This window comes from Nannobrachium achirus (genome assembly GCF_963921795.1).
Source record: "Nannobrachium achirus genome assembly, chromosome: 6".
NCBI classification, from domain to species: Eukaryota; Metazoa; Chordata; class Actinopteri; order Myctophiformes; family Myctophidae; genus Nannobrachium; species Nannobrachium achirus.
The window spans coordinates 10,629,209-10,644,933 of record NC_137815.1 but is presented as its reverse complement, the minus strand read 5'-3'; the positions used below and the strand labels follow the sequence as shown (position 1 = coordinate 10,644,933).

Sequence of the window (15,725 nt, the reverse complement as noted above, 5' to 3'; positions counted from 1 at the left end):
TAAAGACTAAATATAGTGTAAATGTTGTCAGAAAATAAAACTCGGACTAAAATGTTAGGGAGGGACTAGTGGAGAAGAGATCCAGTTGCACTCTGAAAATAGCCAATCTTCAAGCTCACAATGTGTTGCAGCGCAACATGTTGTGTCAAATCACCATCAATGCTTGCAAAAATAAAATTTTCAACTCTAGATTTTAGTTGACTAAAACTAAACGTTTTAAATGACATGTTATTCAAAAGACTATGACTCAAATTAAATCAAATGTATTTGCTGTCTAAATCAATCACTCCTGCTTGTTCGTAGGAGGGAGATGACGGTAGCGGTGAAGATCCTGAAGAACAGTGACGACCTCGTGATGCGCAAGGACATGCTGCGCGAGGTGGACTTGATGCGGCGGCTGGACAACCCCTACATCCTCAGGATGATGGGCATCTGCGAGGCCGAGAGCCTCATGCTCATCATGGAGCTGGCAGACCTGGGCTCGCTCAATAAGTTCCTGCGGAAGAACATGTGAGTGTTACTGCCCCCTAGCTGTCTGGCTGTCTCATATACAGTAGAGTAGAGCCTCATGCTCATCATGGAGCTGGCAGACCTGCAGTGCATAGACATAGAAAGGTAGACGCCTGCTCGTCTCTGGGGGGGGGGGACGACAGCTGAGCCGCGCAATATCAGCAACGCTTGCTTTGGCAATGTAAACATTCCGATAAAGTTCCTTTGAATTGAATGAATAAGTCCCAGAAAAGACACACTGTGATTGGCCAGTTGTCACTTTGAGTAGCAGACCTGGTGTAATATTAATTGTAATGTTCATGGTCTGACAATATTATATTTGTTCCACAAGGGGGCGCTTGGCACTGGAATATACTAGTAGTAGTAACACACTTGAAGCAGTGCCCCGGATGTAGATTCAGATCTGATGTTGACATTGCGAGTGAAGGACACGTTATGATTGCTCTCATGTTACCAAGTAAAGAAGTTAAAATAAATACTGTTTGGAGTTAAAGAACTGCTGTGGGGATTCATTCAAGAACTTTACACTGGCGACGAGGATTTAAAACAACAACAACAACGAAAAGTGAGACAAAATAAAACTTAAAAAAAAAAAAAAAAAAACGAAGACAACACCATGGCTGCTGCATTACCGTCATTCCCTGCTTTTGATGTTGCTGATGATCAGAACTCTTCTGTCCGTTGGAAGAAGTGGCTACAGAGGTTTGAGAACTTTATCATTGCTTTGGATGTAAAGGATGATACAAGGAAACGTGCTATGCTTTTGCACTATGCTGGGGAAGGTGTGCAGGACATCTTTGATACACTCACTGACACTGGGGAAGCAAAGGACTACAAAAAGGCAACAGAAAAACTAAGTGAGTATTTCTCCCCTAAAATCAACATTACCTATGAGACTTACAAATTCAGACAAGCTAAACAACTTGCAGGAGAATCACTTGACTCATATCACACAAGGCTGAGGCAACTGGCAGCAACATGTGACTTTCATGATGTTGAAAGGGAGATCAAAACTATGATCATTCAAACATGTACATGCAATAAACTACGACGTCAAGCACTACAGAAACCAGAGATGACATTGCCAGAGCTACTGTTATTAGGAAGAACCATGGCACTTGTTGAGATACAAGCATCTGGAATGGAACAACCACAACACAGTGCAATTAAAGAACATACAAGAGAAGATGTTATGGCTGTGGATGTGGAGCGGGGAGCTCTAAAGAAAAAATGTTACAACTGCTCTGGCACATTTCCCCATCGTGATGGCATTCCGTGCCCAGCACGAGGGAAAATGTGTAATTCCTGTGGAAAGCAAGGACATTTTGCAAAATGTTGTCGCTCTAAACGGCCACAGGGAGGCATCAGAGGTCGACATGAAGTGCATTATGTTCACACCAGTGGAGATGGTGGTACAACGTCCCAAGCGACAGGCGAACAGGAGGACACAGTGCCTTCTGAGGAGTATCTTTACACAATTTCTCGTCCAAGAGCAAATCTCCCACATGCACAGATAAAGGTCAGTGACTGCGACATACAAGTCATGCTTGATACAGGGGCATCTGTAAACATCATTGATGAAATGACTTATCAGAAATTGAAGTACAAGCCCCTACTCACAAAATCCACAGTTCCCATTTTTCCTTATGGCTCACACACACCGCTGCCTGCCATGGGAAAATTCACCTCACTGGTGGAATCCAAGCAACGTTTCACAAATGCAACATTCCATGTACTACAAGGCAGCAATGGTAGTCTACTTGGATATGATACTGCCATTCAACTGGGATTAATCACGGTTGCCAACACACTCCACACGTCCCCAAGACTGCCAGTGCAGCCCACAATGACTGAAAACCAGCCAGAAGTCACAACAGTGAATGACCTACTCACTGAATATGCTGACTTGTTTCATGGAGTGGGCAAATTGAAGGACTTGCAAGTGAAATTGCACATAAAGAGAAATGTCCCTCCAGTCACACAACCTCACAGGAGAGTACCGTTTCACGTAAGGAGGCGACTCGAGGCGGAATTAGAGCGCCTAGAAGACCTTGATATCATTGAAAGAGTGGATGGCCCCACTCCATGGGTTTCTCCAATTGTCCCTGTTCCAAAGCCAAAAGACCCAGAAGCAGTGCGTATCTGCGTGGACATGCGATTACCAAACCGGGCCATTGAAAGAGAAAGACATCTCACACCTACCGTGGATGATGTGATACAATCACTCAATGGAGCCAAATTCTTCTCAAAGCTGGATTTAAATTGTGGGTATCATCAGCTAGAATTAGAGCCATCCTCACGTTACATCACAACATTCTCCACTCATGTAGGACTACGACGTTACAAGAGACTGAGCTTTGGGGTCTCATCGGCTGCTGAGGTATTTCAAAATGCCATTCAACAAGCCCTGGATGGCATCCCGGGTGTTATCAACCTCAGTGATGACATCTTGGTGTTTGGCAGGACAAAGGCTGATCATGATCAAGCTCTGAGGGCGACATTCAAGAGGTTAAAGGAGAAGAACCTGACCCTCAACAAGGCTAAATGCTCTTATGCACAAACAACGCTGGATTTCTTTGGATACACATTCTCAGATGGAGGATTCTCTCCAGACCCTAAGAAGGTTCAGGCCTTACACGACGCAGCTTCCCCAAACAATGCCAGTGAAGTTCGCAGTCTAATTGGCATGGCCAATTACAGCGCCCGTTTCATTAAAGATTTTGCCACAATAACTCAACCGCTGAGGGAACTTACAAAAAAGAATGCTCGTTGGAGTTGGACAGAAGAACACCAGAGGTCTCTTGATGAGATGAAACGCAGTTTGACAACTGATGCTGTGATGACCTACTTTGACTCACAGAAACTAACTGAACTGGTAGTCGATGCAAGTCCAGTGGGCCTTGGAGCTGTATTAGCCCAAAGGGATGGCCCAAATGAACCAGCCAGAGTGTTAAGCTATGCAAGTAGAGCACTGTCTCCCATTGAACAAAAATATTCACAGACTGAACGTGAAGCTCTCTGAACGCTACAGAGCTGGTAAAGACAACCCAGCAGATTACATGTCACGGCACCCTATCGCACTCTTGCAAGGTGCTTCAGGAGATGAACGGCAAGCGGAAGAATATGTACACTTCATCGCTACGACCGCCGTTCCCAAAGCGATGACACTGGCCGAAATCCAGAATGCAACTAAAACTGACCCCACTCTATGTGAGGTCATTCGACTCATTAAAACAAACGCATGGCGTTCACTGTCAGAAAACCAAGATTTTCCTGATGGGGTTGATGTTGCTGCACTGTTGTCATACAAAAGAATCAAGGATGAACTGACTGTAACTGCCACAGATGACACGGTGTTACGAGGCACAAGGATTGCCGTTCCCCATTCTCTACAGATCAAGGCAATATCACTTGCCCATGAAGGCCACCAAGGCGTGGTCAAAACCAAGAAATTGATCAGGGAAAAAGTCTGGTTCCCTGGCATTGACAGACAAGTAGAAACCATGATAGCTAGCTGTCTGCCCTGTCAGGCTGTTGTGCCCACTCACACACAGGAACCTCTCTGCATGTCTGAGCTGCCGTCATCACCCTGGGAAAAGGTTGGTGTGGATTTCTGTGGTCCATTCCCCTCTGGTGATTATCTTTTAGTTGTAATTGATGAATACTCCAGGTATCCAGAAGTGGAGATCCTACAGTCCACGTCGGCTAGAGCCACGGTTCCCAAACTTGACAAAATTTTCTCTACGCTGGGTATACCCCTTCAGGTAAAAACAGACAATGGCCCTCCTTTCCAAGGCTCTGAATTTGCTGATTTCGCGGCATACCTGGGTTTCAGACATCGGAAGATAACACCGCTGTGGCCTCAGGCCAACGCAGAAGCCGAACGCTTCATGCGTACCCTTGAAAAGACTATACGTGCTGCTCATGTTGAGGGCCTTCCATGGAAACAGACTCTGTACACATTCCTCCGCAACTACCGTGCCACACCTCACTGTTCGACTGGCATGGCTCCCGCTGATGTACTGTTTGGCAGGCCCCTCAGAATCAAGCTACCTGAATCTCCTGTTCCCCGTCTCTCTCACACGGATGCAATGCTGCGTCGAGAAGATGCGGTGGCAAAGAACAGGATGAAACTCCACGCTGACAAGACACGTCATGCTGCTCCGTTGGCTCTGAAAGTGGGTGACACGGTCCTATGCCGTCAAAAGGCTCAAGGCAAACTATGCCCTCCTTACAATCCCCGACCTTACAAGGTCATTGCTATCAAGGGTTCGATGGTGACAGCTAAAAATAACGATCATATCATCACCCGAAACTCATCCCACTTCAAACCAATACTGGTGGTCAAAGATCACTCTCTGTGTGACTCAAAGACTGTGGATGATGGACAAGATGTCATGAACTGGTGTGAAATGCCAAACCCGGAGCCCCTGGCCCCAGAGCCCTTGGGCCCTAACGCACCTCAGCCACAGTCACCTGTCCGTAGGTACCCGGTCAGAGCCAACAGGGGGCCCCCGTCATACCTGTCTGAGTTTGAATAATGTGAATGGACTATGTTCCTTGTGTGTATTTCCAATAGCTGTTAAAAAAAAAAAAAAAAAAAAAGAAGCGTTGAACTGTGAATTGAATTTTCTGTGAACTGAATGTTTTGTTGAATTGTGAACAGCTGTTTAAAAGAAAAAAATCTCTAAGGAGAAGAGGGTTGTAATGTTCATGGTCTGACAATATTATATTTGTTCCACAAGGGGGCGCTTGGCACTGGAATATACTAGTAGTAGTAACACACTTGAAGCAGTGCCCCGGATGTAGATTCAGATCTGATGTTGACATTGCGAGTGAAGGACACGTTATGATTGCTCTCATGTTACCAAGTAAAGAAGTTAAAATAAATACTGTTTGGAGTTAAAGAACTGCTGTGGGGATTCATTCAAGAACTTTACATTAATCATTGTTCTCTAACCAGACATCTCACAGTGAAGAACATCACAGAGCTGGTGTAATATTAATCATTGTTCTCTAACCAGACATCTCACAGTGAAGAACATCACAGAGCTGGTGTAATAATAATCATTGTTCTCTAACCAGACATCTCACAGTGAAGAACATCACAGAGCTGGTGCACCAGGTGTCCATGGGCATGAAGTACCTGGAGGAACACAACTTTTTGCACAGAGACCTGGCAGCCCGCAACGTGCTGCTGGTCACCCAGCACTATGCCAAGATCAGTGACTTTGGCATGTCCAAGGTCCTGACGGAGGAGCAGGACTACTATAAGGTATATACTGTATATGTGTGTGTGTATTTATGTTGAATGAGTGAATGGCTGTTGTCGCCATATCATGGTGATTATGCAGAATTACACAGGTGTGCTGATAAGAGACTATCAAAGTGAATTGATCCAGGTGGTGTTGGGGTGTGTGGTGAACGACAAAACGAGTGCTCTTACCACGATCTAACTGAGTTACCCAATCTAACTGTAATATATATATATATATATTTATATACATATATAAATGTCCACTGAAAATAATGGGTGCGGCTGTTATGACGCAACCGTTATGTGTGTTCCCCTATTCTGCCCTCAGTTTGAGTTCATGTTTATGTTCATGTTAGAAACTTAAGTTTACATTGCTTGTGTGTTTATTTTGTAGTAATCCAATGAGGTGCTTTTATTTTGAAATGCTAAGGTTAGACTCTTATTCTGACATGTCAGTAGTGGTTTAGCAGTGCATGCTGGGAAGAAGAAGCTCAGTAACTCAGTAGACTCCATTACACAACAAGCTGACAAGCACATCCAAAACTGTGAAAAGTGGAAAAAAAGTGATGACTCATCACTTTTCACAGTGTTTTCACAGTGTTTGGGGGCCAATATTTTGCCCAAGGAATGTTTTTCATGCAAAACAAATGCTTGCAATGGATTCAGAATGATGAAGAACCCCTAGTTTGACCCCTCATGCTACTTAAAGCAGATTTATTTTCTTTTTTAAATATTTCTAGTGTCAATGGGACAGTGAATATACAAATGGCCGTAACTTTTTTTCGCAATGTTTCCGGCAGAGCAGGCCTCTCATTCTGTGGACCTTAATGACCAAACTAATAGATAAAACAGAAATAAAAAGTGCGGCAGAAAATCACAGGTTCAACCCTATTCCTTGAGCTTTTGGGCATGTGGATCCCCGACTACTGGAAAAGGCTACACTAGATGCAAATAAAGCTACACTCGAGGCAGATTTGGAGGTTTTGGAAATTGAAGGGGAAGCGGCAGCTGCTAAAACAAAAGCTGAGGTGTTAGAGGAAGCGGCAGGTTGGGTGGATGATGATGCACCAAGTGTAAAAAGTAAAATCCCATCACAAGTGGTCAAACAAAGAACAGCGGACTATGTGCAACATCAAACACAGCTCCGTGCTCAAGATTTTGCTTTGCCACTGCACAAGGAAATGTTAAATCCTCATGATAAAAATCCCACCCCACAGATTCCAGCCGGGTACATGAAGAAAAGCCCCACACACATTTTCAAACCCTCAATTTATGAGCGTGCTCAAGCATTGGATCGCACGTTTATCCCAGGGCCATCAGTTAACCCACACACACAATATGATGACCCTAGCCCTCGAAAATATGATCGGTCTCCTCCTAAAAATTATTATACTCCTCGACAGTACTTTGATCACATTGATCGTTCTTCGCAAGAAGCCAACCCCCTACAAATGGAAGATTTTGCAAAATTCCTCGCACGTAGGGAGCTAGTGACTACTGGTCTCTCAAAATTTGATGATACACCAGAAAGTTATAGAGCATGGGAGTCCTCATTCCTCAATGCAACACAGGGCTTAGACCTCACTTATAGCGAAGAATTGGACCTCCTAGTAAAGTGGCTCGGTAAAGAGTCATCAGAGCATGTTAAAAGGATCCGTTCTGTATATGTCACCAATCCCAAAGCTGCCCTCCAGTTGTCTTGGCAGAGACTTCAAGAATGCTATGCTACACCTGAAATAGTAGAAAATGCTCTGTTTAAAAGACTGGATAACTTCCCACGTCTGTCTGCTAGAGACAATGTCAAACTGAGAGAACTCAGTGATCTTCTCTTGGAGGTGCTGGCAGCTAAGAACGAAGGACATCTTCCCGGCCTCAGCTATCTTGATACGCCTCGCGGGATAAAGCCAGTAGTAGAGAAGTTGCCTCCAGGCCTACAGGAAAAATGGCTCAGCACCGGTTCTCGCTACAAGGAAGAACAAGAAGTAATCTTTCCGCCCTTCTCATTCTTTGTTGACTTTATCTATGGCCAGGCTAAGGCCAGAAATGACCCAAGCTTCGTCCTGTCAACCAGCAGCCAGCCTTACAACAAAAGCGAGAGAACGCCACCAAGACAAGGTGGATTCAAGTTTGCTGTGTCTCTGCATAAGACGGATGTTTGTGCAACTGCTGACGCAGATCACACAGGTGCAGCAGAGACTGAGAAGATAGACAGTGATCCTGCTCGATACTGCCCTGTGCACAACAAGCCACATCCTTTGGCTAAATGTAGAGCCTTTAAATTGAAACCCTTTCAAGAACGGAAGGATATCCTGAAAGAAAACAAGCGCTGCTATAAGTGCTGCTCTCCAAACCACCTGGCTAAGAACTGTCAGGTAACGTTGAAATGTGATGAATGCCAGAGTGACAGACACTGCTCTGCTATGCATCCTAGCACCTCCCAGCCTCAACCTAATTCTGCATCACCCACACCAGAAGCAGATGCAGAACCACAAGACGGCAACCAACTCGAGGTGACGGCACGGTGCACCAAGGTCTGTGGTCAAGGTAGCCCTGCTCGGTCCTGTGCAAAGGTGTGCTTAGCTCGGGTCTTCCCTAGAGGCCAACCAGACCGCTCCGTCAAGGTATACGTCATACTTGATGATCAGAGCAACCGCTCTCTGGCCCGCTCTGAGTTTTTCCAACTATTTGGGATTGAGGGCAGCCTGTCACCATATCTGATGAGGACATGCGCTGGCACAACAGAGATGACAGGAAGGAAAGCTGTAGGCTTTCAGATCCAAGCAGTCAACGGAGGCGAATGCCTGGATCTCCCACCTCTCATTGAGTGCAATGAAATCATGACCAATAAATCAGAAATACCAACACCAGACGTGGCGCTTGCACATGCCCACTTAAAGCATCTTGCTCCGTGCATCCCCAAGTTAGACCCTGAAGCTCAGATGATGATCCTGCTGGGGAGAGACATGATACGGGTGCACAAGGTGAGAGAACAAGTCAATGGGCCCCATGATTCACCCTTTGCTCAGCGCCTCGACTTGGGCTGGGTAATTGTTGGTGAGGTGTGCATCGACAATAACCTGACTGCGCCAGATGATAGTAGCAGTGCGTCCACTCTGCCTACTAGCATCTGGTACTGCTCCGGCACACTCGATGTAAGGGGCGGGCCATTTTTTGAATTGCTAAGCAGGTGATTGGATGGGGCCGTCTGTCTATCACAGTCTGGAGTGCCAACTCCAACCACTCATATTGGCTTGTCTGCATGACGTTACACCCAGAATCCGCCTCCTGGGTTTCCACGTGGTCTGCAATCAGACTCTATTGGCTCAGAGCCGCTCAGAGCCCGCCCGTAGCTGCCGCTGATTGGTCCGGCCCGGGGCTTTACGAGTGTTATCAACTCTCTACCCAGAGAACTCTCTACCCCTACGCACTACTGCCACCATCTGACGGAAGTCAGGCTACATCGACAATGCTCACAAGCCGACTCTAAGTGTCTTCAGAACCCAAGTCCTGCAGAATGGACGTCCTTCTCTCCTCACTCCTTGTCCAAACAACATCAGTGTTAAGGAGAAACCAAGCTACGGCGGGGAGCACAAGCATGACCTCCTCAAGCGCCCATCAAAGCCCATGCCAGCTGGAGACGAGCTAGGGCATGCAGTATTTGAACGTACTGCTCACGATAACAAGTACGCCATGTCATTCGAGGATGAAACCTTCTTGGGGATTATGGATCAAGAGGTTCATCAGGATGAACTGAACAATTGGGTGGCTCCACTGCCATTCAAGTCACCTCGTCCCCTGCTCCCCAACAACAGAGAGCAAGCGTTGTCCCGCCTCAGTTCCCTAAGACGCACTCTGAACAAAAACTCTGAGATGAAAGAGCAGTTTGCCGCCTTCATGGACAAGCTGTTTGAGAACAAGCGTGCAGAGAAGGCACCACCTGTCCAAGAAGAGAATGAGTGCTGGTACTTGCCCATTTTCGGGGTCTACCATCCCCAGAAGCCGGGGCAGATATGCGTTGTGTTTGACTCAAGTGCCCAACAGCATGGCGTCTCCCTCAATTCAGTGTTGCTGACAGGTCCCGACCTAAATAACACACTGCTAGGGGTCTTAATGCGGTTCAGGAAGGAACCCATCGCAGTCACAGCTGACATTCGTCAAATGTTTTACGGATTCCTGGTGAGAGACGACCACAGGGACTACTTGAGATTCCTATGGCATAAGGATAACGACCTCTCCAAGGAGGTAGAGGAGTACCGCATGCGAGTACATGTTTTCGGCAATAGCCCGTCCCTGGCGGTAGCTATTTATGGTCTGCGGAGAGCTGCACAGAAAGGTGAGCCTAAGTACGGCGCCGACACACAGCACTTTGTTGAGAGGCATTTCTACGTGGATGATGGTCTCATATCGCTTCCAACAGAGTCCGCAGCTATAGACCTCATGAAGCGTACTTGTGCATCACTTGCAGAGTCGAACCTGAAACTGCACAAAATCGCCTCAAACAGCATTACCGTCATGCAAGCCTTCGAACCAGAAGAACTGGCCTCAAACATCAAAGACTTGGGTCTTGACGATAAGACTCTGCCTGCTCAAAGGAGTCTGGGTTTGTGCTGGGACATAAGCACAGATACCTTCACCTTCAAAGTAGCTGTGACTGACAAGCCTTACACCCGCCGGGGAGTGCTATCTGTCGTCAATAGCATCTTCGACCCCTTGGGATTCGCAGCACCAGTGACAATCAGAGGCAGATTGTTGTTGCGAGAGCTCTCCAGTGGAGTCCAAGATTGGGATGCCCTTCTTCCGGATGATAAAATGCCCACATGGGAAGCGTGGAAATCATCACTGCAAGAGCTGAGCAGCCTCCAAGTACCCCGCTGCTATCTACCAATGTCCCTCTCAAGATCTACATACACAGAGCTGTGTCTCTTTTGCGATGCCTCAAACTGGGCCATAGGGGCAGTAGCTTATTTACGATCTGTCACTGAAGAGGGTCATTGTGAAGTTGGATTCGTGCTTAGAAAAGCAAAACTATCACCACAGCCAGAGCCTACAATACCCCGTCTCGAGCTATGTGGAGCTGTCCTCGCGGTCGAGATGGCGGACGTCATCCTGGATGAACTGGACCACAAGCCAGATGCTGTGAAGTTCTATTGTGACAGCAAGGTGGTCCTAGGATACATCTGCAATGACACAAAACGCTTCTTCGTGTACGTGCATAATCGTGTGCAGCGTATACGCCAGACGACATCACCTGATCAGTGGCACTATATTCCTTCGGAACAAAACCCAGCTGATCTGGCCACCAGGTCTGTACCTGCATCGCAGCTCATGGATACTATGTGGTTCAAGGGACCTGACTTCCTTCGCAAGCCTACAGAGCCTGAAGTGCACAAGCCCTTTGAACTGATAGACCCTGAAGTCGACGTGGAAGTCAAACCACAAGTAACCGCTCTCTCTACCCATGTTGAAGCCAGAGGGCTCAAATCTGAACGTTTCCAGCGCTTTTCAACATGGGAATCCTTGTTAAGAGCTGTCTCCTACCTGATTCACCAGGCACGTTCCTACAAGGCGGATTCTACAGATGCATCACAGCACACATGTAAGGGATGGCATCAATGCAGCAAACCGCGCACTCCAGAGGAACTTGCAGCTGCAAAGAGACTCATCCTTGAGACTGTTCAAAGAGACACCTATCCAGACGAGTATGCTGCTCTTCAAGCAAATAAAGAAGTCTCTAGTTCAAGTTCGATCTTGAACCTTGATCCCTACATCAGCGATGGTCTACTGAGAGTCGGAGGACGTCTCAGACACGCTTCCATTCCATCTCAAAGCAAAACCATGTGACCAAACTGCTTGTGAAGCACCATCACATGGAAGTGAAGCATCAGGGACGACTATTCACAGAAGGAGCCATCAGAGCGGCTGGTCTGTGGATTGTGGCCGGCAAGAGGCTGATTGGCTCTATCCTCCATCACTGTGTGATATGCCGCAAGCTCAGGGGGAAGCTAGAAGTACAGAAGATGGCTGACCTCCCCCCAGAGCGGCTTGACACATCTCCACCTTTCACTTACGTCGGTCTAGACGTGTTCGGACCGTGGACAGTGGTCACTCGACGCACCCGCGGAGGTGCAACTCACAATAAAAGGTGGGCCATTCTGTTCACATGCATGAGTACCAGAGGAGTACACATTGAACTGATAGAGTCAATGGACACAAGCAGCTGCATCAACGCCTTGCGAAGATTCTTCGCAGTCAGAGGCCCAGCAAAGCAACTTTGGTCGGACAGGGGGACCAACTTTGTTGCTGCCAGTTCAGAACTCGGCATGGCACGTCCTGATGATGAACAGACCAGCATCTTGAGGTATCTCCATAGCAATGGCTGCACATGGAAGTTTAATCCCCCACACGCGTCCCACATGGGAGGAGTGTGGGAATGCATGATTGGCGTAACACGCAGGATCTTAGACTCCATGCTCTTGCAAGACAAGCATACTCGCCTGACACATGAAGTACTTTCTACGCTGATGGCGGAGGTATCTGTGATAGTCAACGCAAGACCATTGGTTCCCGTCTCATCAGATCCCGCAGCACCTATCCTGCTTTCTCCGGCCATGCTCTTGACCCAAAAGCCAAGCTTAGCTGCTCCACCAGGAGACTTCACTGGAAAAGATCTCCTGAAATACCAGTGGAGACAAGTGCAAGCACTTGCAAACGAATTCTGGAGCCGATGGAGAAATGAGTACATCAGCACTCTGCATTCAAGACGCAAGTGGCACAAGGCACAACGCAACCTGCAAACCGGAGACGTTGTGCTGCTTAAACAAAGTCAAGCACCAAGGAATGAATGGCCAATGGCTTTGGTCACATCAACCTCCAGGGACCGATGGAAGGGTCCGCAAAGTTGAAGTGAGGACATCATCCCAGGGCACCTCAAAGACTTACCTGAGGCCCATCTCTGATGTCATCATCCTCCTAGAAAAGGACTGAGATAAGAAATTGTAGTGGCATCAGTAATGCCAGGCGGGGAGTATTCTGCCCTCAGTTTGAGTTCATGTTTATGTTCATGTTAGACACTTACGTTTACATTGCTTGTGTGTTTATTTTGTAGTAATCCAATGAGGTGCTTTTATTTTGAAATGCTAAGGTTAGCAGACTCTTATTCTGACATGTCAGTAGTGGTTTAGCAGTGCATGCTGGGAAGAAGAAGCTCAGTAACTCAGTAGACTCCATTACACAACAAGCTGACAAGCACATGATGGCAGTGTTTTCTGTATCGTGAACCTTTTTTGCACCTTTGAAAGCAATGGCTGTAAGTTTGAACTTGATTCACTTTCTGTACACTATTTTGATTTGTTTATGAGCGAATTCATGTAAATAATTCATGTTTGTTAAGAAATATGATGTTAATGGAAACTTGTAGATCGGCTACTTTTCAGAGACAGTATTTCATTTCATGTAGCTGTGTTTATATTTCATATTAGCACGTACTAGCCAGCTTAAATTCATAGAGTGATATTTTGATGATAGCTAAGACATTTCTTTGTCTTTGTTTTTCTGTTTGCTACAGTTTTACACGATTTTCACCTGTAACTCTGAAGATTGTAATTATTAAAAGGAGCAAGGCGCTCGCTTCCTGGCTCGTGAAAACCGAGTTTGGCTGTCTGTTTAACCTTGTTAACATACTGGAAGTATACAACACATTGTGGGAACAGAACACCCCCTTTAGACGATTACTGTATGTAGATTGGCTATTTTCAAATACCTCACGTGGCCTACAGTCGTTACTTTTAAGCTTGTTTTCATAGAAAAAGATCTGGCAAAACTTGACCCCCAGATTTGTGTGCCTTCCTTTCCTTCCGTTCCAGGCCGCCCAGCTTGGGAAGTGGCCCATCAAATGGTACGCTCCAGAGTGCATGAACTTCCTGAAGTTCTACACCAAGAGTGACGTGTGGAGCTTTGGGGTTGTGATGTGGGAGGCCTACTCCTATGGACAGAGACCCTACAGGGTAGGTTATGTTTTTGATTGATTGATTGAATATTTCATTAGACAAAAAATGGAGAACAGTGCAAGTATAGTCAATACAATAAAAAGGTCTGTAGGCTACGGTACAAGTACAGTTAAACACCCTGCCTAAAAGCAGCATCCCAAATAAGTCGTTTTAAAGGTAGATAGATAGAAATCGATATAGTAACTATTTATCAAATACATTAAATCAGTGTGAAAGGTGTGGATAGTGCAGGTTTTTAAGGGAAACATGTATTATTATGGATATAAATAAGTAAACGCAGTGATTATCTGCCAAATACATGGACATTGTATATTGACAAACCTGCACCTTGACATGAACACAGAGATAACACACATTTTACCTTTTAATTTTTTCTTCTTAAAAATACTAAATCGATACTACCACAAGTAGGTAGTATCGATACAATCGATTCTTTGCATAGGCGATTCGATACGATAAAAAATAAAACGATACGATTCGATTTTAGCTGTTTTTCGATATACTTCTACTTTTTAAGTTAAAAACAATATTTCGATACAGTTACTATATCGTTACACCCCTAATAGATAACAATGCAGTGCCAAACAGATCAGAAGTATCTCACCACCATGTCAACACAGCAATAGTACTCAATTCAACCAACACAACCCAACAGTGCAGGGCCAAAAAAGTGTCAGTGCAAATAAATCAAGAATAAAAAAACGCAAGAAAGGTGCCACAGCAAGACGCCACAAGCAACCCTCTCTGGGAAAGTACTTAGAGGTCAGAGTCAGTACAACTTTTGTTCCAGTTGAGTTAGGTAACAGTTGTCCAAGGTTGTCCTAGGTTAACCTAATTGGTCTTGCTTACGTCGGAAGTGTTGTGTTGTGTTGTGTTTATGTATTTGACACGGACATCACAATTATATTGGATGAACCAGATGAATGTATTATTGTGAATGTAGTACAAATGCTACCTTTCATCCGCTGGATTTTCCAAAATACAACAAACCCAATCAAGTACAAAAGGGAATGTGTATGTACAGTAATTCTTGGCCATCTGGCCAGTGATGTATATCGGACCAGTAACCCTTAGATGGAGACCCCTGCATGATAGTCAACAATGTTACAGTATGTCAAAACATGCCCATATATGGGCATTATCAAATACGGGCATTCCCAGATATGTCCTTAATATTGATGACATTGGGCTCCATATATGGGCTTAAAACTTATGTTAATTAGTCAAGCCAAGCAGGGTATTGGCGAGTTAGGGCCTTGGTTTGATGCCTGGGGATCTCCATATATGGGCATAAGGGAGTACCCTAACAGGGCATCATCTGGGAATGCCCATAGTCAGCTTCCAACATGGTCTTCAGACCACGTTGGAAGCTAGGGAGTGAGTCTGCCGTTGTAAGTGCAACAGGGAGTTTATTCCACAGTTTGGGGGCCAGGAGGGAGAAGATAACCTAATTTTAGAACCACAGGTGAAGAGTTCCAATGCTTTGAACCCCCTTTACTGAGAATGAAACAAGTTCCTTCACACGGGGACAGAAAACTACTGAAAACTGGAAATACTTCAGTAAAGTTAAAATCACCTCAACATTGTACTTAAGTACAGCACTTGAGTACATGTACTTACTTAGTTACTTTCCACCACTGCTGACATCATCACTATGTGCTGACAGGGCAAGAAGGGGACAGAGGTGATGAAGATGATCGAACAAGGCAGTCGCTTGGACCCCCCGAACAACTGTCCTCTGGAGATGTACGAGCTCATGAAGCACTGCTGGACCTACAGGTGAGACATGCTGGGAACTGACTCCTATAATTACATCCCTATTTTGGGCTTCTCATTATAGATAAAAAAAGGCAAAAATGTAGATCTACAAGCTTACAATGTGTCACGTAGAAGCTTACAAGGATTACAAGTGTGGCCGAAAGGCTGGCGCAGCGGTCCGGGCACCTACAGTA

The 15,725-nt window shown here is 45.8% G+C and overlaps 1 protein-coding gene across 1 annotated transcript in view; it reads left to right on the top strand.

The window, feature by feature from the left end:
* Positions 1–310: 310 nt before the first annotated feature.
* The window catches only part of LOC308286809 (tyrosine-protein kinase SYK-like), a gene marked incomplete at both ends in the record, with an annotated part of 47,012 nt that continues 31,597 nt past the window's right edge, over positions 311–15,725 (top strand). Inside the window, 4 exons of the mRNA XM_080727933.1 lie at positions 311–510; positions 5,596–5,785; positions 13,630–13,770; positions 15,440–15,552. Of these exons, the coding sequence (XP_080584059.1) occupies positions 311–510; positions 5,596–5,785; positions 13,630–13,770; positions 15,440–15,552 (644 nt within the window). The remainder of the gene's footprint in view (positions 511–5,595; positions 5,786–13,629; positions 13,771–15,439; positions 15,553–15,725) is intronic.